The sequence below is a fragment of the Crocuta crocuta genome, unplaced genomic scaffold, assembly GCF_008692635.1.
Source record: "Crocuta crocuta isolate KB4526 unplaced genomic scaffold, BGI_CrCroc_1.0 scaffold28, whole genome shotgun sequence".
Classification (NCBI taxonomy): Eukaryota; Metazoa; Chordata; class Mammalia; order Carnivora; family Hyaenidae; genus Crocuta; species Crocuta crocuta.
Window position 1 is genome coordinate 8873325 of NW_027533256.1, and position 23837 is coordinate 8897161.

General features: G+C 47.4%; 1 protein-coding gene across 1 annotated transcript; it reads right to left on the reverse strand.

Annotated features, from left to right (window-relative positions):
• Positions 1-4893: 4893 nt before the first annotated feature.
• LOC144216963 (putative protein FRMPD2-like) lies at positions 4894-23253 on the reverse strand. Its single transcript, XM_077746439.1, has 6 exons — positions 23146-23253; positions 20328-20475; positions 17913-18127; positions 15544-15642; positions 10143-10486; positions 4894-4942 (listed from the first exon to the last, which is right to left on the reverse strand). Exons 1-6 carry the CDS (start codon positions 23251-23253, stop codon positions 4894-4896), a joined length of 963 nt encoding a protein of 320 aa, XP_077602565.1.
• Positions 23254-23837: the final 584 nt, after the last annotated feature.

Consider the following 23837-nt stretch of genomic DNA (forward strand, 5'->3'; position numbering starts at 1 on the left):
GCTGACTGTCATGTATCCCCTACTGTGTCGTGCTAAGTGTGTCCCTTGGCTCACACTGCGTCCACCAGCTAATCCCATATAATATTAGCTTCTTATTATGGCTGTGGCTCTATCTCATAATATCTGATAATGCCGGATCTACCACTCTGCTCTTTCTTTTTTATTACACATTCCCATCTTGTTTTCCTTTATATAATCTTTAGGATCCAGTTGTTGAGTTCAAAAGGAAAATGCTTTAAAAAGAATTTATAACCATATGGAGTTCCACAGGAAGAACAGAGAAAGATGTCAAAACCCATTACTCCCATGGCCTTTGAGCTGTCTCTCAGCAGATTCCCTTGAGGGAACTGACAGCACTTTGAAGACCATGGAAACTCCTTCAACCAATGGAGAACTAAAAAGTGCAAACTAGGACACTGCATTGTCCCAGTGCAGCAGCGAGACCTCACCCTGGGCTGGCTTAGCTTCACGTAGGGGGTTGGTTCTCAAATCCTTTCACAAGGGGAAGCCCGCTGTGAGCACACACACGCGTGCGTGCGCACACACATACACACACACACAGCTTTATTGGACAGAAACCCCAGAACTGAAGAGAGGTCATGACCACTATTCAAAATGAGTCTCAGAACTGACAGGCATGATCTTTTTGAAGTTACTTCTTAACTGGGCCAGACCCTCCACCCCATGATGCCTTCTCGGGGACCCATAGGCTTCTTTCCTGGTTGTAGAGCTCGTAAGCACATTCTCCAGACCAAGGGCATCTGACACCTCTTCTATGTGATCACTGCCGAAAGGATGTGCATTGCAGAAATGTCGGGTTCTTCATTGGGCGCCTATCCAACTTTCTCTGCTCACCTAAAACAATAGGTAGCTCTTACTGGCTTGCCTCTCCGTTTGGCCCCAGCCTTCCCCAAAGAGAACAGCTTAATTGTCTTCTCGATCCCACCAGACAGCAGGGATTGCTTTGGCCTCCTAAGAGAGAAATAGTTTGGAAGAGAACTAGTAGGATTCAGGACACCTGAGGGGAAGACTGTGTCTTACACAGGTGCACATGGAAAACACATCCTAGAGGAAGTGTAGAAATGCACCAAAAAGTTGAATCAGACAGGGGCAGCGTGAATCTGCCCCTTCTGGTTGTGTGACTTGGGGCAAATTAAATAAACCTTTTAAGTCCCATTTATAAAAGAAGAATAAGAGTACCCTTCAAAGTTGATGTGAGGGTTAAATGAAATTATTTATGGAAACTACCTATGCGCCATTGTTATCTCGTTGTGTAAAAAGACCCAAGAAAATAATTTGTTTATGTGGTCTTAAAGAATGCATGACTCCATCCATAAGGAAAATCCTCTTCATAACCCTCCAGGGTTCCCCCCACCTCCAGGATGAAAGAGAGAATATACACAACAGAGATCCTTAATCTTTAGGGGATTATAGACCACTTAGAGAATTTAAAGAATGTTAAGAGTTACTTTTTCAAAAAAAAATTTTACAGAGAGTTTCTTTTTCCAAAAGAAGCAAGCAAGTCAATATCCTAACTGTAGAGATGCATGGATGCCTTGAAGCACATCTGTAGGCTGCTCCGAGGAGCCCAGGCTACTAACTCACTTGAGCACTCTCCTATAGGCTTGCCTTCTGTCAGCGCGGTGGGAGAAATGACCGTGGTGGGCTGAGACCTAATGACATCCCAAGCCACTGCCCGTAGCTAAGGGCTACTCAGTCCACCCAGATCCTGACACCCTTACACGGACCAGTACTTTTCCCCACCCCTGATGTTGGAAGAGCACCAAGTCTGATGAAGCTGCCCAGTTCCTTTGTCTACACAGGGGAAAAAAAAAAAAAACCCAACAGTATTGAATGCATTCATAATGTTGCACTGTCTCCCTGGAGAGATAGCCCTCTTTATGATTTATGACTAAAATGCACTAACACTGGTAAGTCCTAATTACTCACAAGGCAGTGTGCTAAACCCTTGACAAGCATTGACCTCTCTTCCAGCATGAGGCAGCTTTTGCTATCTCCATTTGGTAGTCAGCTGAGTCTTGGATGGTTTAAATGTCGTCGTCTGCAGGTCACCCAGCTGGTAAGCGACGGAGGCAGGCTTAGAGACTGGGACTCTCCATCTGAAAAGCCCTCTTGTCACTTCTCTGCTCCCTGCTCCCATCCTTGGGGGAACAGCAGGTCTCCCTGGACGTTTCATAAGAACCGACACTTGGGGTCCTTAGTTGCTTCCCTGTGGGTCCCCAAAGCATTGCTTACCCCATCTTCTCCTAGCTCCCCAGCCCTGAGAAGCCCACTCTGGGAAGATTGCCCTCCACATATAAGCCACTCCCTGCCTGCTCCACACTTAGGTGAACCCATCATTGTATCATCCCCAAAGCTGTCAGTGTCCAACTTCCCCATGAATGGCAGGCACGGTCTTCAAAGCCTCCATGTCATCCCCTCTATGAACTTGTTGCTTCCTGTTTCAGATAAGAACCAGTCTTTTTGGCATATTTGAATTTCAAATATCCCCCCACCTTATTAGCTTGCCTGCCACTGTCTTCTAAGACATTCAGGTCAACCATTTGTGATGAAAATGCAGCTACAACACAATGGGCTGAAAGTGAACTAGGCTGTCTCAGTTACACCCAGAGCTTTAGGAGCCGACACTTCAGTAAGTTTCAAGGTGCCTTGAAAATGTGTTTATATGAAAGTGTCTTGAACATTTAGCAAATGGAACAATTCTGTCTCCCTCTCTCTGCTCCTACCCCTCTAGTGCGTGCTCTCTCTCTTTCAAAAATAAATAAACAGTAAAAAAATTAAAAAAAAAAGGGGGGCACCTGGGTGGCTCCGTCGGTTGAGCATCCATCTTCGGCTAAGGTCACGATCTCGTGGTTCACGTGTTCGGGCCCCACGTGCGGCTTTATGCTGATAGCACTCAGCCTGCTTCTGATACCTTGTCTCCCCCCGTCTCTCTGCCCCTCCCACTCTCTCTCTCTCTCTTTCTCTCTCAAAAATAAACAAACATTTCTAAAAATTTTTTGAAATAAATAATAAAATACTGGAACAACATATGATATAGGCACTTTAACAGGACGTTGGGTGGGTGGCAGTTTAACCACTCTGCTCCTAGTCAGACAATTTTTTGTCACACTTACTCTTATCTTCATTGGTACAGTCTGCCCCCAGCTCTCTGACCCAGTCCCAACTTCCGGTGGCATCTTTAGTTAACAGGTTGACTTCTTCCATCAGGAAAGAGCTCACTGTGAGCCACAGGGGCTGTTGAGAAGGACTGCAATACAGGACACAGAGGCTCTTCTCTGAAAGCTATTTAGCCCAAGGGCAGGCAGGAGCACACAAAAGAGGAATCAGCACTTCACAAGCAGCCCTCCCAAAAAGAGACAGGGCACAGGGCCACATGTAGACGGGAGCAGAAGGCCCCGAACATGTGGTCCGTGGAGTGGGAGAGTGAGGATGAATTCTGACTCTGTCACTTACCCACAGTGTGACCCTGGGAAAATCCCAAATGCATCATCTGTAAAATGGGAATGACCCTATCTTATAGGATGTTGTCACGGAACATGGGCCATGGTGAATGCCATGATGAGGTGTGACCCCCTGAGGGGATGTAAGGGGGATGAGGTGATGCCCACGGGCCATCACGCAGCCTAAGTGGACTGAAACACCGAGCCTGGTCTCAGTCCGCCCAGAGTGACACCCACCCGAGGGTGCCATCCTCCGAGTCCACAGCCTCCTGCAGCTCTTCCCATTCACTCTCGCTCTCAGGGGTCGCTTCCGCAGGCAAAGACTCGGAGGGCGCACTCCAAGAACAGAACTGTGGCAGAGGAATTGTCCAAGAATCTGCCTCCAAACAGTCTTCACAGGGTAGCTGGCCTTCCCATGTCGAGTTGATGGTAACATAGGCTCCATTTTCCGCGGTGGGAGAAGTGGCTTCCGGTAGATGGCGCATGTCTCCTTCCTCATCATCCCTGTCCAATGCAGGACTAGAAAACACAAACTCATGTGTCTACCAGCTTTGATAAGAAATCCCTCTCCCTACCTTTCCCTGCTTTCAGGATGCCCATCCTGGCACATCGTAGGAGAGCCAGCCAGGGTTCAAACAGCTCTTGCCAGAGACTGCTCTGAACAGCGGATCAAGTACAGCCCCTATGCCTGAGGACCCCCTTATTCAATGGGAAGAGTGAGTGGTGAACAAATGTTACAATCCAGAGAGAAAGTGCTATAGGAGACGCAGCACAGAGCATTACCGGAGCAGAGGGAGCTCCTTACTGAGCCCAGGAGGCCATGGGGGACTTGCCAGAGGACGCGGCATCAAAAACTGAGCTATGACTCAGTTCTAGGCTATGACTTCAGTTCTCAGGAAAGCTTATTAACTTCTCTGGGACCTCAGTTTTCTCATCAGAAAAGTGGGAAGGTAGAGAAATTTACAGGATTTCTGCGATGCTTAGAGCACAGAATTCTGGTATACTCGTCCATGGCTCCTGGTTCAGGGTGAGTCCTCAGTAAATGGGAGGGGCTGTCATGGCCATGACTAGGATTGCCGTTTCGACAGAGGGGTTAGAGGGACAGGGCCAAAGCGGAAGGCTGGAAGCAACTCAGGCAGGTGCCCTTCAAAGAGCTCTGTGCAAATATCGAGTCCTTTTCTGAGCACTGAGAAAGTGCCAATTTGGAGAGGCAGCTAGCTGGAGTGACATTTCCTCTTCATGTGACACAGGAGGCAGATGCACGGTGAGTGAGGCTCACTGTCTGGAGGTGAAGATACAGACACAACGTGAAGAGTCAGCCTTCCAGAGGCTGCCTAAAGGTCACTACACATGCGTTTTGATTAGAAAAAGCAGTCCATGCAGCCAGCAGAGCATTTAGTACAGCGCTTCAAACATGCAGAGAACTTGCTCAGAAAATATCTGTCGAAAGCCTGGTTAGAGAGGGTGAGTAGGAAAATCTAAAAAAAAAAAAAAAAATGCACAGATTTAGCTTTCACCAAACAGCCTCCTTCCGCACCCAAAGCAATGGGTTGGCTTTATTATGTGCCCGCTGCCCTCCCTTCCCTTTCTCAAAATGCCTCTCTCTTGTAAACTCAGCTCTGGTGCCCCTCAATAGCTACAAGCCCCCAAACCCCCAGAAAGTCTGTCCTCCTCCCTTGGAGAAGTGACGTGTCTGTCCCAACTTGAGTTTCACTGTCAAAAAGACATTGTTTCTGCTCAGGAGATCTACACGGTATATGTAAATGCGTGTTTCATGTAAATATACACACGTTCATGTGCACAAAAGGAGACTGTATGCTACCTGGAATAAAGGGGAACACTCGCTTTAAGAAAGTAATTTTTTAAAATCGCAAAGCACTTTGAGGGAAAATTGGTTTAAAACCTTAAAGCACTTGGGGCGCCTGGGTGGCTTAGTCGGTTAAGCGTCCGACTTTCGCTTAGGTCATGATCTCGCGGTTCGTGGGTTCGAGCCCCGCGTCAGGCTCTGTGCTGACTGCCAGCTCAGAGCCTGGAGCCTGTTTCAGAGTCTGTATCTCCCTCTCTCTCTGACCCTCCCCCGCGCACGCTGTCTCTCTCTCTCCTAGAAATAAATAAAAATATTAAAAAAAAAAAACACAACAACCTTAAAGCACTTGACCAAATAGTGCAGAAAATGCATTTTCTTATACAGGCGAAAGGGGACGCTGTGGAAATTTCAGCAGAGAACGGGAAATCAGGTCTGTTGCCTATGTCNGGAACCTGCCCCCACCCTCCTCCCCTCCCTCCAGGCAGAAGACAAGCAGGTGGCAACAGGTGCCCACAGGCCAATGCAGTGCCTGACAGTTTCGCCTTTACCTCCCGCCACCATCTCCCTCCAATCTTTCTAGTAAGCTCTTTGCAAGAGGTGAGGGGTCAGAGTGTGTGCCGAGGGCTTGGTGGCCCCTAGGGTGTGTCTCTAGGACACTCCAGTAGGGAAGTCCGGTAGACTGCTGAGATTGAAGCTCGCATGACAACCCTGAGCTGAAGGTCGGTGTTCGGGAGTTACTGGAGTGGTGTGCCTGGCTACGTGCGGTTTGGTGGGAAGTAGGGAGGGATCCCTGGGGAGTCTGGAAGTGGGCAGAGAGAAGCCTGCTGATAGTGGCGCCAGGCCCCAGCCTGCCCCAGTTCTGCTCTTAGACGACAGCTGCTCCTGGCCAGGCACCTGCCTCACCTGCTGCCCTCAGGCACGCTCCGCCTTCACGGGAGCTCCCCGTACCCTCCCATCGGACTGATGGCCCCCCTCACCTGGCAGCCTCATGCCTTGGCCAGCTCCTCTGAGGCCACAGCCAGCACGGCAGCCACAGCTGAGTTAGACCTTTAGCCTCCTAATCATCCTGTGCTATTCCAGGAACAGTGCCCTCCCCAGAAGCTCTACAGTAACCTTAGGTTCATTTCAAGGACTCTGGTTTCATTTTGTGTTTCCTAATGAGCATGAAGACTTATAGCATCACTTTCACTAAATGATACTTGCTGAAACGACATGCCTTTTAATTGCATGAATTTAACTATATATGCTAGGCAAGAGACAGAGAGAGAAATAACCTTATACACCCTGCAATGACCAGCTTCCCACTCCATCAGCGTAAGCCCTAGAGGGAACACAAGTGGGAGCCTTGAGTCTCCCTTCCCAATTCATTCCTCTGAGTCCAGCGTTTAAAGATAAGCATTTGGCAGACAGCAAGGCCCCTCACCTAAGGCTCAACCAAAGCAAAAGGGATCTGTTCCTGACCAGGGGAGCAAATGACATCGTGCCTTCCAAAGTGACGTGACTTGATGTGATTTTTGCCTTATGCCCTAACTTTAGAAATAAACCTTGCATAAGATGCAACTCTAGCCAAGTGCCAAGCCGTTCTTCTGGCAGGCACACGATTCTAACCCTCCTCCGTGGAAATATACTGTACTGCTTTATTAACATGCTTTCTAAAGATCTGCTGCAATATGGCAGTCTCCAGATACAAAATTGTAAAAGAAAAGAAAACGGAAGGAAGGAAAAGTAAAACTTCATCTTCTCTATGAGTAGTCTGGGCTTGCTGGGGTGCTCGCAAGCCACCTGGCTTTAAGAAGTAGCCACCTGGTAGCCGGTCAATTCTGACAGTTGCCTGGGAATTTCAGTTGACAGGACCTGTTCTTTAGCTGGAAATAATTCAAGAAAGAGAAAGAAACTGACTTGGGTTGAGTTCCCGCTGTGAGCCAGGCGCTGTGATAACACTCTGCGTGTTTATTTCTTTTGACCTGCGCGGTACCCTGTGGTGGGGTTGGGGTCTTTGTTTACATTCGAGACGCCTCAAGCTCCCAGGAGTCAACACTCCAGGCACACTCAGGATGTGGTACAGCTGAAGCCAAGGCTATCCCATCAAGAAGTCGTGCTCTTACTGCAGAAAGAGCTTGACGCACAGATATCAGAAGCAAAGGAGGCACTTGCCTGGGACAGCCACCTCAGAACCAAGGTACAGATGCTCCTAAAGGAGACTTCCAGGGGCCACGATGCCACCAGGAACTGGCAGAATGTGTTCAGAGACAGATGGACACGTGCCATGCTTTTCCTCCCAGAGGAGACAGTCACTACATACACATCTAGAGCAGGCTAATGTCCTGTTAGAGGAGAAGCTAACATGGCTTGAGTCCTTCCTTCAGAGAGAGAAAGGTTCCTGAGTGGGGGGAAGAAAACATGGGAAAAGTGGAGGAAGGAAATGTGAGGAGGCAGAGCACTGTCCTTGCCGGGGCCACCATGGGGAAGGTCAAGTGCAAAGAGGAGGTGTCGGCCCTGGGAGGAGCCAGGACAGAGAAACAATAAGGTTGCCCTTGTGTTCCATGGACCACATCGGCCTGGGCAACAAGCATAGGGCAGGAAGAACAAGTGAATATCAGAAGCTCTACCGGAATGTTCTGCAAAGGCCCTCAGGATTCTTGTGTAACTCTAGGAGAGGGCAACCCCCTTCCAAAGATGGCGCATTTTGGACATCGGGTATACCCTTTCAAGTAGGAACACTAAGCCAAATTTAATTTGATTCAGAAAAATAATACAATGTTGTATTTCTTGCAAAAAAATAATGACAAGAAAGAGGAGGAATCAGGCATCTACATATAAGTAGAAGATAGAAAAAGGCAGATGTCACTCTAATACGAGGAAGCGCTTTCTGATCAAAAATCACATGGTGACAAAATGGGCCACCTTAAGAGGTAGTGAATTCTGCATCCTGGGAGGTATTCAAGCAAAGCGGACACCCTACTGCAGGGATATTACACAAGAGATTTCAGCGTGGGATATGAGGTAGGATTTGATCACTTTTATATTAAACAACCCCCAGATTTTGTGGCTCCACGAACGAAACAGTGACCAAACTATTAGTAAAAACAAACAAGCTGATTATTAATGGCTGATAACTATCAGATTACGAGCACATGGTAAGTTAAACTCCAGTATTCTACCTAAACCCAGAGTCACCTTATAATCCAACACTCGGCATTTCTATCCATCACCCCAAACTCTCTAGCAGTAAAACTTTTAAAAATCCAAAAGGGTAGCCTCACGCCTATAAGGAAGTACAGTTCCTTTTATATTTCCTAGAAGATCACACTGATAGCTGTCCTTGGATAAACCTCTGTAGATTATTTCCTTTATCATGTGATCAAATATATCTATGACTGCCTAGAACCGCAATTGTAAGAAACTATAAATATGCTTGTATTTACACATTTTCAGACCATGCAAATGAATTCCACTGGTGAATGTGCTTGCCCACTCTGTTCTACTTGGCACACGGGCGAGTTTTTATTTGGCAGGTGCAGTCTTCTTATAAAAATTGAGTCTGACTGCTTTTAGGGAACACAGGCTGGGCCCCTGTTAGTCACAGAGCTTGCCCTGTCTAACTGCATTCATTATACCCGCTGCTTCATACTTCATGTCACCTGTCAGTCTCTAAAGATCTGCCCTAGTTGGTCTTCTAGGATGATCAGCAAACAAGAGTCATTTCAGGGGCGCCTGGGTGGCTTAGTCGGTTAAGCGTCCGACTTTCGCTTAGGTCATGATCTTGCGGTTCGTGGGTTCTAGCCCCGCGTCGGGCTCTGTGCTGACTGCCAGCTCAGAGCCTGGAGCCTGTTTAAGTCTGTGACTCCCTCTCTCTCTGATCCTGCCCTGCTCACGCTGTCTCTCTCTCTCTCTCTCCTAGAAATAAATAAAACATTAAAAAAAAAAAAAGAGTCATTTCATAGCAGTGGGTTTATACAGCGTCTAACACAAACAGTCGTTCCTCATTATTCGCCGGCTTTGTGCCCGTGCATCTAGCTAGCACATGCCTCGAAGCAGTATCTCACCCTTTCTCAGTATTTGTACCTTCTCTCTGTTCCTAACCGGTTCCTCTGCACCTTGACTATATATGATAAATACTGTCAAACTGAATCAGACAGAATGTTTTTCATCAGAACAGAATGGAAAACTGGAAATACTTATGGGGGATGGGCACAAAATGAAGACTGAGTTAAAAAAAAAAAAAAGGCTACTATTGGGGCCCCTGGGGGCTCAGTTGGTTAAGCATCTGACACTTGACTTCGACTCAGGACATGATCTCACGGTTCGTGGGTTCAAGGCCCGCCTCAAGCTCTGCGCTGAAGGTGCGGAGCCTGCTTGGGATTTCCTCCCTCCCTCTCTTTCTCTGCCCCTCCCACCCCCATCTCTCAAAATAAATAAACAAACTTAAAAAAATGGCTATGAAAATGAACCTTCCAGTCTGGTGTTTGAAGATGGATTTTTTTAAGCTGGTATTGACTGTAAAATGTAACGTTAGCAATAAAAAATGGTGATGCGTATCAGGGAACTTCTTTCTTACTACGATGCTTTAAAAGGCCGTGCGGAAAGCAGCACAAAGGTTTGTGTGCTGGAAAAACCTCTGAGGCCTGCCATCCGCAGGATCCAAGGATACTAGAGGACCAGCGGGTGAGGGGAGCTTTCCCAAAAGCTCACCAATTGTGGCTGCAGCCACTCCAGATCTTATGGTCCGTTTTTTCCCACCCCCCTTCAGATGCCTAGAAAAGTGCTGGACCCAGTAAGCATCTGCACACAGCTATTAACTGCCTGATTGTCATTTCTAGCAAGGAAATACATACCATTTATAAAGTGTCTGTGAACACGGTGATTCTTACCTTTCAAGTCCCCTGATATCACAAACCGAATAGCAGTTTTGCTTCATATCCCTTTCCAAAGAGGTGGCCAAGGCTGAGACATCCATTTCTTGCTGAGGTCTGCATAAATGAGGGGGGAAATCCTGCGGTCGCATCGAGGAAGTGGCCCAGGGCCTCTCTACATCCTGGTCCCGTTGTGCCTCACCAGTGGCCTTTTGGAAAGACTCTGGCCCAGGACCCAGGCTTTCCCCCGCATCGGGGGAGGCACTGTCCCTACAGCCATCCTCTTGATCCAGACTGGGGCTCTGCTCAGAGTCAGTGTGAGTTGCCCTGGTGAGTTCTTTGTCTGCCGAAAGCACGGGTGTCTATTAAAAGAAATGCTAAGGGTTATTGGATCAATGGTGCGCACTAAGCAAAGTCTAAAAGAATTTAAAAATAACCTTTTTTTTTTCCCATGTGATTGTAGGACAGAGCAGTTAAGAGATGGGCTCTGGGGTCAGTCTCCCTCTGTCAGGAGCCCAGCTCCCCATGGATCCTAGACGACACAAGTAACCATCTCTAAACCCCTTAGCTCGGGGGCATTGGAAGCCCTTGATAAATGTAAGCATTATTTTTTTAAATATTTTGAAAACTTAAGAAAACATGGAAACAGAAGTAACACAGACCCTTTTTCCCACGTACCAATAAGAAATGAGTTTTGTCAACGCTGGTCTGTACCTGCCCTCCTCCATGATGTCTCCTTTTCACAGCCTCATCTCCCTGCCCACTCTGATTCCCTTTCCTAGGTCTGCCCCCCCCCCCGCTTCTCCAAACATTCCTTGATTGCCCTCCACTGCTGACCTCCCTGTTGGGCCTTCTCGGTTCTAATTTTGATGCACAATGTGATGACACACTGTGGCGCGCTAACACTGTCCAACTTTCTAGAGGAGGAAAAAATCTATATGTCGATGGAAACCACACATTGTGTATAGTACAACCTTCTGGGCTATCTGGCTCTACTGTATTTTTCACCTTGAGCTATTTCATAACTCTGTATGAACAAATTTGTTTTTCCTTGAAATGTTTTTCAATTCAGTTTTAACATCTGCCTAGTTCCCTCATCGAATGAGTTAGATAAAATCTTTAGCATATATTCATTTTTATATCTATGTGAGAGTCATGATTTTACCTTTTCTTGAAAATTATCTTTAAGCACTTCCATCGCATGGTCCACATCCCTGATGTGACAGAGCACGCAGACCTGAGAGCCGGACAGGGCTGGGCTTCCGTCCCTGCCCTCACCTGTAACAGAGGCGCTCTGCCCCCCCACACTACTGTTCTCCTTGCCTTGCCGACTGCCCACTCCCCCAGATGAGAGAGGGATATGCTTCCAAAGGTACACTTTCCTTTACTTGTGAATCATAAATTCTTATTACTCTATTGATATACAATGTACATTATAAAGGATATACCAAAAATTAAAATTTGAAATGGATAAGAAATAAACTGTAAGACCATTTATATTTTCTCTCATAATCATACTGAGAGCTCCAAAATTTCATTTCCAACCATTCCTTTCCCAACAACTCAACATCCCCAGGACTCACTCTACAGCAATCCTTCACCCTCTTCAAGGCTTCCAGTCAATGGTATGTTATCACCGCCACTTCCCTTCTTCCTCTGCTAACATTCCGTGGTTCTGTCCCATAAACACTCCCTTAAAAATAAAGAAAACCCCGAGCTCCCATTCTGTGTTATGTGCCTCCATTTTTGCCTCCATTCTGTGTTATATGCAAATGCCATATTGTCATTCCAATTCCTAGTGACGTTCTATGTGAGCTTTGTGCCTGTTTCTGAGCCACTGACTAAGGCCAAGCGTGTGAGCACGGGTGTCCAGTGGGCACTCAAGAATTCTAGATAATCGTTCTCTACTTCCTTTGTGAAGCCAGTTTCCTATTCTCTCTGCCCTCTACATGATTTCTCAACTCCCTCCTCAACCACCCCTCTGCCTTTGCCTCTCACTTCTCAGTGAGAATGGGCACATTCAGATAAGAATCCTTCACCTCCCCACAGCAATCTATCAACCAGCCTGTATCCCTGTCCTAACCTCCTCCAACTACCAGGCCACTCGTTTCTCTGCTCCTCAAATGCATGCCTGTACTTGCTATTTCTGCTTGTGTCTCCCCACTTCTCCTTGCACCCACTCCACCCAGGCCTCTGCCTCCATCATTCAACTGAAGGAACTCTGATCGGGGTCTCTAGTGACCTATGTCTTTCTGAAGCCAAAGGACAATTCTGTCTTCATCTACTCTACTTGAATGTGGGGCTTTCTCTGAACTCTGCCCTTGCCTCATTTTCCCACCACCCTCAGAGCCCTACTCTTCTGCTGTCTCATTTCTTTTCTTTTTTTTTTTTTTTAAGTATATATCTTTATTTTGAGAGACAGACCATGTGAATGGGGAAAGGGCAGATGGAGAAGGAAACAGAGAATTCCAAGCAGTGTCCACACCGCCAGCATGGAGCCCAATGCGAGGCCTCAAACTCACCAACTGTGACATCATGACCTGAGCCAAAACCAAGAGGCGGACACTTATGTCACCTGAGCCACCCAGATGCCCCTGCTGTCTCATTTCTTTGAATTAGACTTTTCCGTGTTGGGGGAGATCCTATGGCTTACTTCTCTGCACTCTTTCCCAAGTCATGGGAAAGACATGATCTCATCCATGTCATGGCTTCAAATAACATTATTTGCCAACAATTCCCAAATCCACCTTTTCCAGCACTGACCTCATGCCAGGTCTCCACAAATTGCCTAATTGACATCTCCCCTGACTGTTCTGTGGACATTTCAGTTTTACGTGCTACTAAGTACTACCGCTTCTCTGCCCTGTCGTTTAAACTGCATTCTGCAAACACACCCTGTCTTAGCAAGCAGTATCATCATTCAGCCAGTTGTCCAAGGAAAACTTTGCTCTCTTTCCATGTGACCACATCTAAGCCAAAAGCAGTCCTTTGCACTCTACCTCCCAGACATATGCTACATCTGACTATTTATTATCAACTATTTGGCTACAACCGGAGTCCAAGCTGCAATATCTTACTTGAATGACTGAGGGCTTATGTGCTCCAGTCCATCTCCAGCTTAGCAGTCTTTCTGAAGTATAGACCAGATGAGGGTGTGCTCCTGCCTAACTCTTCACCCTCATATCACTTCCAGCCCCGTGGCCTCCCATCATAGCCAAGATGCAATCAAGATGCACCTTGGCCAAGATGGCCAAGACCTACAACACCCTACACAATGTGGCCCCTGACTCCCTGTCTAGCTTCTCCCCTTCCACGTTCCCCTTCGTTAGCTGCAGTCCAGGCATGCCTGTTATTATTTTGTCCCTCAAACATCCAGGTTCATTCCTATCTTGGAGCCTTCCCACTTGCTATCACTTCTGCTCAGACGGACCTTACTCCAGATTTTGTATGGCTGCCTCCTTTCCATGACTACTTTATTCTAGTAATGAACTAAATGCTCCGTTCATTGGTCTTCTATCTGACCTCTGGAGCCACATGAATGAATGAAAATTCCTCTTCCACTTGGCCCTCAAGTCTGAGGAGAGAGAAAGCATGCCCACCATACCTCTAAGCCCTCGCACTAGACTTTTCTGGGCCCTCCTAGGTGAGTCTATTCTCCAGAACAGAAGGACCATTTTTTCCTGGCATTTCCTAGATACCCCAGCAAAAACACAAGACACAAGCCCTTGACCTGATCTTTGTGCATGTGAGGCTTGACCTTGCCACCCTGGTTAGTTGCTCTACACAACTGCTACGTCTACCCTCTTTTCCAAACTGGCAGCTTTCTGGTTTCTTTTCCCTGGCAATTTTCTCACCAAAGTCTGTATCAAATGACTTCTTGGAGTCCAAGAATCAAAAAGATCTGGGTCCCCAAATCCCCTGTGATGTCTCTAGTGACTATCACCCCAGTGATAAGCGACTGATTTTATCCACATCTTAATTAATAAGGAATCACGAGGCCTAAAGAAGTCAGGCAATTGCCCCAGATCCTTGTAGCCAGTGAGTGGCAGAACAGTACAGGTGACTGCAGGGTACCCACACAGATCCCTCTCCAGGACGAAGTCCTCATCTCCCAGCAGCTGTGAATGCCAATTACTCACAACTCACAGCTAGCCCCTCCGCAGGAACCATGCCCAGCTCAAGAGAGCTGTCTCAGTCAAAGCCAGTTGATACAAAATGCAGCCCCTCTGCCCCTCTGGGGCAGCCCCACTCCAGTGCCAGCTGATACAAAATGCAAAGGCACAGGCTCTCTCGCCCCAATTCGGGACAGCTCTGAGGGCCCGTCCCAGCTCCAAAGTTCCCTGTGGCATGAACAGAAGCCTCTGTGGCAGCTGCACACAGTATCTTCCCTTACCGCCCAGCCCCGCCTCCCTTCCCCTCACAGGGGTGTTCCAAGAGCTGGCCCCATAACCGCTGGCACTCAAATCTCTGCTGCAGAGTCTGTGTCCCAGGGACCCAACAGGTGGCATTGGGATGATCAGTTTCATCTGTCAGCTTGGCTAGGCCACAGCACCAAGGTACGTGGTCAAACGTATGTTTGTTTCTGGGAAGGCATTTTTTAGATGAGATTTGCATTTAAATCGGCAGATTGTGAGTAAAGCAAATTATACTCCGTGATGTGGGTCAGCCTCAATCAGTTGAGGGCCTCAGGAAAAAAAGATTGGGATCCCCAAGAAAGAAGGAATTCTGCTTCCGGTCTGCCCTGAGGTGCACACTGCAACATCAGCTCCTTCCTAGGTTACTAGTCTATTCTGCAGAATTTAGTCTGGCCAGTCCCCATACCACATGAGCCCATGCCCTAACCCTCCACCCACCCGTACCTCCCCCCACCTACCCACATACCCATACACATACATACCCTATAGATTCTATTTCTCTGGAGAACCTAATATAGGTATTGAAGCCAAAATTCTGAATTTTCCTGATTTCAGTGCCTTTTCTTTGCACTAGGCCATACATGGCTAATTCATGCTTTATGAGGGCAGACATTCATCCTACTCTCCATTTCATTCTTCAAAATGGAAATTCTTACCTTCCCTCAGTCTGGTTTTGTATTTTTTCCCCTTGCCCCTGGCTTCCCGTCTCTGATGCATGGACTGCCAGAGGCCCTGGCTCTAGAAGATTCACAGACAAGATCTAAACATGTTACTATCTACAGGAAGTCCCAAACTTTGGAGAGGCAGAGTAGAGAGGGCAAGGAGAAGAGAGAGATAGAATCTCATGAACTTCTCACAGACTGAGGTTTGGAGGCCAACTATCTTCCTGCCCCAGAGGAAGAAAATGGCATTGAACCCTACCTAAAAGAAAGTTGGGTTTCTCAGAACCCACCAGACAAGAAAAAAGGTGCTTAAAGGCACCAGAGGATCTCACCGCATCTTACCTGCCATCCCTGGTCTATCTCAGGCAGTGAACCTGGAGGGGGTCGGCAAAGGAGGAGTGTGACTTCCTCTGATGGCCCTCGCAGTAAATGGAGCACCTCCTACGAGAAGCCAAAGTTTGCAGTTAGATGTGGGAATGGCATGGCTGTGACATCTCCTTTGTGCTCCCCACTACTCTCTGGCACTATCCCCTTGATCTATTTCTCATCTCCAGAGAATTCTGGAGAATACTGCTCTGGGCCTGACTTCCTAAAGGGAGAGAAGCCAAAGCCACCAGCCTGACATTCCCATGAAGGCCATGCACATGTGCTGTGCTAGAAGTGGCCAGGGTCTGCCCAGGGTCTCTTCATGGCAGCACCTGCCAATACTGATGCCTTTTCTTCATTGAAAGAATGACTCAAACAAACAGCTATTCGTCATCTCAACCCTCTTTCCTCTCCACACCCCCTCATCTCAGGGGCCATCAGTCATGTACGCTCCACCACCCCTATCTCTAAAGCTTGCCCCTTGGCCCCAAGCTTTCCTCCACTGGTCAGCTCGACATTCAGAACCTCTCACCTGTGAAATTGCAGTGCCCTCCTCTCTGCTCCCTGCCTCCTCCAGTGTCACCCACCTCCCTTCCTCCACATCGTTCGAGAGCGCTCTTTCCAAAACACAGATATAACCAGGTCCTTCTCCTGCTGAGCTCCCCCTCTGGCTCATCTCACACTCAACCGGCTCTGCAGCACAGCACACAGGAGAAATCTTACCTGCCTCTCGCGCCCACTCTCTTTCCCACCTGCACCCTCAGCTCCCATATCCGAAGCTCCCACCGTGCTGAGCCTCTCCCTCCAACCCACTCTCTCAGAGCCCAAGGTGCCCTGACAGCTCCTGTTCTATCTAGGCCAGCATTTCTCAACCCCTTGGCATTACTGACATGTTAGGCTGGATAACTCTGTTGTGGGGCTGTCCTGTTAATCGTAGGATGTTGAGCAGCATCTCTGGTCCCTGCCCACTAGATGCCAGTGGCACCTGCCGGTTGTGACAACCACAAACATATCAGAATTTTTCCAAGTTTCCCCTGAAAGGTAGTATCATCCCCACTTGAGAACCGTTAATCTGGACACCATTTAATATCCTTCTCCCCTTGGCGGCAATGGACTTCCACAGAATGTGTTTCTTCCCTCCCCAGTTCCCTGGGGCAAGCAGTTTTGTCTCTCACGATACTTGTTTTCCACAGTCGGTTCTGTTTTCTTGTTTGTCCACCCCACCGCAAGCCTGAGACCAATGAATTGGCTGCCTCTGTGTCTTTAGCTCCTCAGAGGGCTGCTGACCCAACACTAGTTCTCGGAAAACAGCTGGCTCACACAGTAGATAGATGAAGGTATCACCACCCAAATGTATGCTGTCCTGAGGATTCTCCACCCCTCACCACCTGGTTCAGAGTCACTATCCACCTTGCTCTGTGCTCTGGAGGTGGGCCTGTGCAGACTGCAATGAGGCTTCCTGTTGGGCTCAGCCAATAGAAGCATGGGTGGGAGTCAGAGATAGGAGGAGAAGGAGGTGCTTCCTGTTGGGCTCAGCCAATGGGAGCATGGGCTGGATCAAAGACAGAAGAGCAGGAAGGTGAATATTTCGTTTTCTGCGTTCCTCCCCATGGGGTTGTGCAGAATGGCTGGGGCTGGCAGCAAATAGCACAGCTCATGTCATCACATCCACTTCACCAGGTCTCTCTCAGTTTTCTGGGTTGTATAATTGCTCCTTCACATATGTCTTTGGACTTGAGATGGGTGGATGGGTAACTGCACCCATTGTTCCCAGCCCCTGAGCTCTATAGTGTCCCTTGAGCTGCTCGACAACCAGCCCACATCTTCATTAAACTCTCCTGAAGTGACTCAATTCCCAGCCAGGACCCTGACTGATACATGCATAATATTTCTTTGAGATTTTGTGCTGTCAGCGTTGAGAAGTGTCCACTCTTCACTCTTTTAATTATATTTTTGATCATCTACAGGACAACCAATGCAACACTACACATGAAAAGCTGTACATTTAAAAGAGAAATGGGAAGAAGGACAGAAGAGGACCCGCTGTAGTCTCTTCAGCCTATACATCCACCTTCTGGAATTTTAGGTGTGCTTTAGCCAGCACAGAGCCAGGGTTTTATCTTCAGTTTCATTATAAACCTAATTGAAAGCAAGGCTTACTCAAGGTCAGATATTTAAGAGCTGACACAGAAAATTAAACGTGAGAATGTTCCACCAATTGTTCTCTTTATATGATCCAGGCTCCAAGCATGACTTTGAAGAGCCCAGAGTATTCCTTATGGTCGGTGGGCCTGAAAGAAACATGGATGGTGTCAGTGCGCACACAGGGCCAGATGGTTTCCCACCTGGAAGACGAGGCCTTCTGTGGGCCTTCCATTCACTGCCAGGATAATGTCACCAACGGCAATGGCCCCGTTCTCCTCAGCCGGCTGCCCCGGGAAGAGCCTCTTAATTCTCACAAGATCATTCTTGAGATGACTGCAGCTCTCGCTCTCCATCTGCATGAAGCTGAATCCTAAGCCACTGGCATTCTTTTTCAGAGTGACTTCAAACTTACAACCTGTATTGTAGGAGGTGAGCAAGATAAATCTGTCAGCAGATAACGAGTGAAACTGACCAGCCTTAAAATGCAAACTGTCAAGTAGGTGAATTATTTCTGTGTTACAGAAAAAGACCACATTTTGCTAATTTTTATGACAGAATTTATTATACTCAGATCCGTTAGATGAGTGCTCTCCAATGGAAACAAGGTGTGTTGCAAATGTGAATCACGAACCAGGTAATTAATTTCAGTTCTCAAACAACTACATTTTTAAAAGTAAGATGGCCTGACTGGGTGGCTCAGGCCCTTAAGTGTCTGCCTCTTGATTTCAGCTCAGGGCATGATCTCATGGTTCGTGAGTTCCAGCCTTGCATCAGGCACTGCACTAACAGTGCAGACAGAGCCTGCTTAGGACTCTCTCTCTGCCTTTCTCTCTCTGTCCCTCCTCCACCTCTCTCTTTGCCCCTCCCCCACTTACACTCACTCTCCCTCTCTTTCTCAGAGTAAATAAACTTAAAAAAAGTAAGAAGAAATAGGTAAAAATAAACTCAATCCTAATGTGCTTAACCCAATACATCTACAATATTTTTTTAAATTTTTAATGTTTTTTATTTATTTCTGAGAGAGAGAGACAGCATGAACAGGGAGGGTCAGAGAGAGAGGGAGACACAGAATCCGAAACAGGCTCCAGGCTCTGAGCTAGCTGTCAGCACAGAGCTCACACGGGGCTCGAACCCACGAACTGTGAGATCATAACCTGAGCCGAAGTCAGACGCCCAACCCACTGAGCCATCCAGGCACCCCTCCCCCCAATATAGCTACAATGTTATCATTTCAACCTGTAACAATAAAAAAAAATTAATGAGATATTTTGCATTCTTCTTTTGAACTAAGTCTTCAAAAATTGAATATGTATTTTATCAATCTGGATTGGATATATTTCAAGTATTCAAATAGCCACATGTGGCAAGTAGCTACCATATTGGATAAAGCAATTCCAGATCATTGACAAAGTCTATAGGTAAAGATATAGTTTATAGACAGACACAATTTGCCCTTATCATTTGGTAAACCATGTATCATATATATTCACATTCCTCCTTTAGAACCTCAATCACTTTTAGTATACTTGAAATGAAATTTTGGTTAGACCATGGAGAAAATTACGATAAACTCTACGGACATTTTTTAGCTGCTGTTTTGTTTACCCATGTGGATGGACCATAAGACAAAATGGCTACCTCTGGGCATCAAAGGTGGACACAGCCTCAGGAACCTCCCTAGCCTGACAGCAAAAAGGCCTCTGGGTCTCTCCTCCTAGTCTGTTTTCAGCTCAGTTGGCAATCAGTCAACAGAAGGACAGAACACTGGCTCATAAGCCTTAATTGGGGCGAGAATGAAAGCATCTAAAGCTTTTAGGTTCAGGTGTATTGTACGACCAACTTCACCATCACTACCATGAGGCCCCTCCCTCGTCTGATAGTCAGTTTGTCAAAGGGCCTCACTGGAGTGACCAGAGGGGCAATGAAAAAGGAAACAGACTCATCTTATGCACACGTCTCCCCCTCCACCCAACCCCATCACTCTACAGCTACCTTGCATTCAACCTGACTTACACCTTCAGGAAAATCTCTATAAAGAGATTGAAAAAATGGCTAAGCTCCAAATCATGAAATACAAAAGAAATACACGTTTTCCTAACAGGAAACAAAATCACAGAGAAGTGCCGAGAGGCCACCCCTCAGAAGATACACAATGACATCCCTGCAAACTGATGGAGGTTTACTGTTTTAAATGCTGCTAATAGCAAGGCTAGATTTCTGAACGCCTTCCCCTCCCCCAGCCTGCCTCTTCAAGCCCCAGATCTTTTGTTACAGATATCCTGGCTGGAATGTGGAGATTTGGTCAGGCAATACATGACCCTTTCATTCCGATTTCATTCCTACATATTTATTCATGAGCATCCAGGCACCTGATCAGGAAGCCTCGGAAAGCTTGGGGAGAGTTATGCCTAGCAATCATTTGAGGACAATGTATTTTTTTTCCAGAAACATATTCCATTATATTGGCTTCCACGGCATCCGAAAGCCAGCCACATCATGCTCAGTGTCTTTTGAGAACCTAGAGGAAGACTTCCTGCTTTCCCTTTTGAGTTGAGAATTCAAAAGCAGCACGGGATGACATGACAATAGTAACACTCAATTCTCTCTTCTCTCACCATCTGTCACTGAGATGCAGCTCGCAGGCCTGCCGGGCAAGGCTGTTGCCAAGGAAACAGTGGTGCCTCCATCTCCCATCTTGCCATTAACAGAAGGACTCTGCTGTGTGGTCCTGGGGCCTCTTCTCTCTAAGACCAGTCTTGCAACCTAGAAGATGGGTGTAACAAACTCAGGTTACACTTCATATCGCCACCAGGAGGCACTCCTTTCACTCTGCAGCCGCTTCTTCATTTTCTGATAACTTCCACTAGTGGCTTCATTTGACTCTCAAATTAAAATCTTCAGTCTAGCCTAACTTGTTAGGATCCAGAGCCATATTTTCAAGGGCCTGTTAGCCAAATGTTCCTGGAGGTAACACATGTACCTCCATTTCAGTGCATTCAAGGCCAATTCATCTTCTTCCTCTCTCGCATCCTCACTACTCACTCCTAGTACTGCCAAAAACCTTCCTCCCCCCACATCTGCTTTTTCAGAACATGGAACCATCCCTCAACTAACCAACTAGGGGCCACACTTGCAGTGATCCAGACCCCCTTCTGCCTTCCAAATGCATACCTGCTTTCTAAGACTTGCCTTTCACCGTCAGAATCACCTCCCACAGGGCCCCCCTTTCCCCATTCCCTTCCCTACTGCCAATGCCCAGCTGGACTGTGGCAAAGCTCCAGCTAACTTGGCTTCCTGAACCCTACCTTCTCTTCCTCAGTCCATTCTGCCCATGGCTACCCACGGATTGATCTAAGACACAAACTGAACATGCAACATTCTTTTTTTTTTAACTTATATCCAAGTTAGTTAGCATATAGTGCAACAATTGTTTCAGGACTAATGCCCCTTACTCATTTAGCCCATCCCCCCTCCCACAATCTCTCCAGCAACTCTCTGTTTGTTCTCTATATTTAAGAGTCTCTTATGTTTTGTCCCCCTCCCTATTTTTATATTATTTTTGCTCCCCTTCCCTCATGTTGGTCTATTTTGTATCTTCAGGTCCTTCAAGTCATATGATATTTGTCTTTCTCTGACTAATTTCGCTTAGCATAATACCTTCTAGTTCCATCCACATAGTTGCAAATGGCAAGATCTCATTCTTTTCAATTGCCAAGTAATACTCTATTGTACATACATATATACCACATCTTCTTTATCATTTCACCCGTCAATGGACATTTGGGCTCTTCCCATATTTCAGCTGTTGTCAACGGTGTTGCTATAAACATTGGGGTGCATGTGTCCTTTTGAAACAGCATGCCTGTATCCCTTGGATAAATGCCTAGTAGGGCCATGGCTAGGTCGTAGGGTAGTTCTATTTTTAATTTTTTGAGAACCCTCCATTCTGTTTTCCAGAGTGGCTGCACCAGTTTGCACTCCCCCCAGCAGCACGCAACACTCTTGACCAATAGTTTCCAATGTTTCCCATCACCTAGAGTCCAAACCCCTAACATGGTACCCCCAGCCTATGCCAGTCCAGCCTCCCCCTTTCTTTCTGGTTTGATTTCCCATCCTTCTTCCCCCGCATACTCTTTGCTCTTGTTACACAAGGCATATTTCAGGAACCAGTGGCNGATCCTCCATTCTGTTTTCCAGAGTGGCTGCACCAGTTTGCACTCCCCCCAGCAGCACGCAACACTCTTGACCAATAGTTTCCAATGTTTCCCATCACCTAGAGTCCAAACCCCTAACATGGTACCCCCAGCCTATGCCAGTCCAGCCTCCCCCTTTCTTTCTGGTTTGATTTCCCATCCTTCTTCCCCCGCATACTCTTTGCTCTTGTTACACAAGGCATATTTCAGGAACCAGTGGCTGGACATCACCTGGACGCTTCTAAGGAAGGCCAAGCTTCCACTCAGGGTACTTGGCCCTGCTAATATCCTTCTGCTGCCATTGTCATTCATCACCAACCCCATGATCCCAGAGTGACAATTCCTACCTGTCATCACTCTCAGCAAGCTGCCAGCAGCAAGCAAGACATACCTTCTCTAATCACGTTCATTAGAAAAAGTCTAATGGAAAGCACTAATAACTTATGACTCTTTTCTCAGGTTAGGTGAACCAAGGTCACCAGCATAAGTTAATTGCACTACATACCAGAAGACTGCTTTGGGAAAGGAAGCAAGCAGGGGCCCTCTGCTCCCTTAGTTTGCCAGAATGGCCCACAGGAGTCCTTCCTCTCTCTGCCAACTCCCCAGTTACCGTGAGGGCAATGCCAGCTCTGTGGCTTCCACCCTCAGGAGGAGAACTGAACACAGCATGGTAATATCCAGATGCCGTTTGGGTGCTGCATAGAATAATGGGTTCATGCCCGCATCTCAGGGTGTCTTGAGTTTCTACTTCACTGTGAAAAGAATCCCAAGACAGCATGGCCTGAATTTACCTGGGGTGATGGGAATAGCATGAACTGGGGAGAAGCTCTCGGCAGATGCAAAGGCCAGCTGGTGACAGGGCCTGAGAGCAGATGGAAGCATTGGTCAGCTCAGGCTGGAGCAGAGAATGTGAGGGAGCAGCCGGAGTGAGGCGCAAGACATCCCTCCACCACATCAGCTCTGTTAAGCTGTCTGATTCCAGAATCTCAGCAAGAGAAAAGCAAACTTTTCACAGGTCTTTGCAGCGGGGGCAGGTATTCTGCTTGAGGAATCTGGCTGCTTCCTCCTGGCTTTCACATCACCATAGAAAAGTGAAGAAGTGACAGAGACAAAAAGACAAAGAAGAAAGTCTTGTTTTGCTCCCTGCCTGTCTGTCTTCCACTCAGAGGCAACTGCAGCTTCTGACATTGTCCAGGAAAGCTCTGGAAGGAAGAACAGCTCCCGATAATGGTGCACTCACCTGCCCAGAACCCTTGAGGCACTGCACAGCCTGCTTGTGGGTGAGGCCGCACAGACTCACTCCATCCACCTGCAGGAGCCGGTCACCTGGGAGGGGGACAGATGTCATGTTTCTGAGTTCCTGAGGCTGCAGGAAGGACTCCTCTGGGAAGCCCCTGCCCAGCCCCCTTCCATGCAGCCTCAAGGAGGGGCAGGAAGCTGAGCTGTGAGGAGCCCAGATGGGTCCTGGCTGCCAGCCACCAACCTGGACATCTTTATAGACTGATGATACAGACATCTTTCTCTTATTGGCTCACAGAGAGGTTGAGCCAACTCTGTAGAACCTTCTCCTGTGTTCCTCCGCAACCATTTTTGAAAGTATTTTCAAGTCACTTGGGGATTATGTTTATATCTCCAGAAAGTTTTCTATCTCAGAGCAGGTCAGAAAGATCTGGTTGTTGCCAGAGACACGGGAATTTTAGGGAAATTAGAGATAACTAAGATCCGAGGTGCCCTTTCTAGCTCAACTGGCCATTTTGGAGAACATAGAACTCACCCCCTCACTTCAGAGCAGTGGACGTGAGGAAGGGCAGAGAGGAGGCTTGCCAGCATCCTCCGTGGATGCGAAAGTGGGGTCACCAATGCATACTCTGTCCTCTCTGAGCAGCACTACTTTCTCCCGTGAAGGCCAAACAGCAATGAGTTTATTTAAAA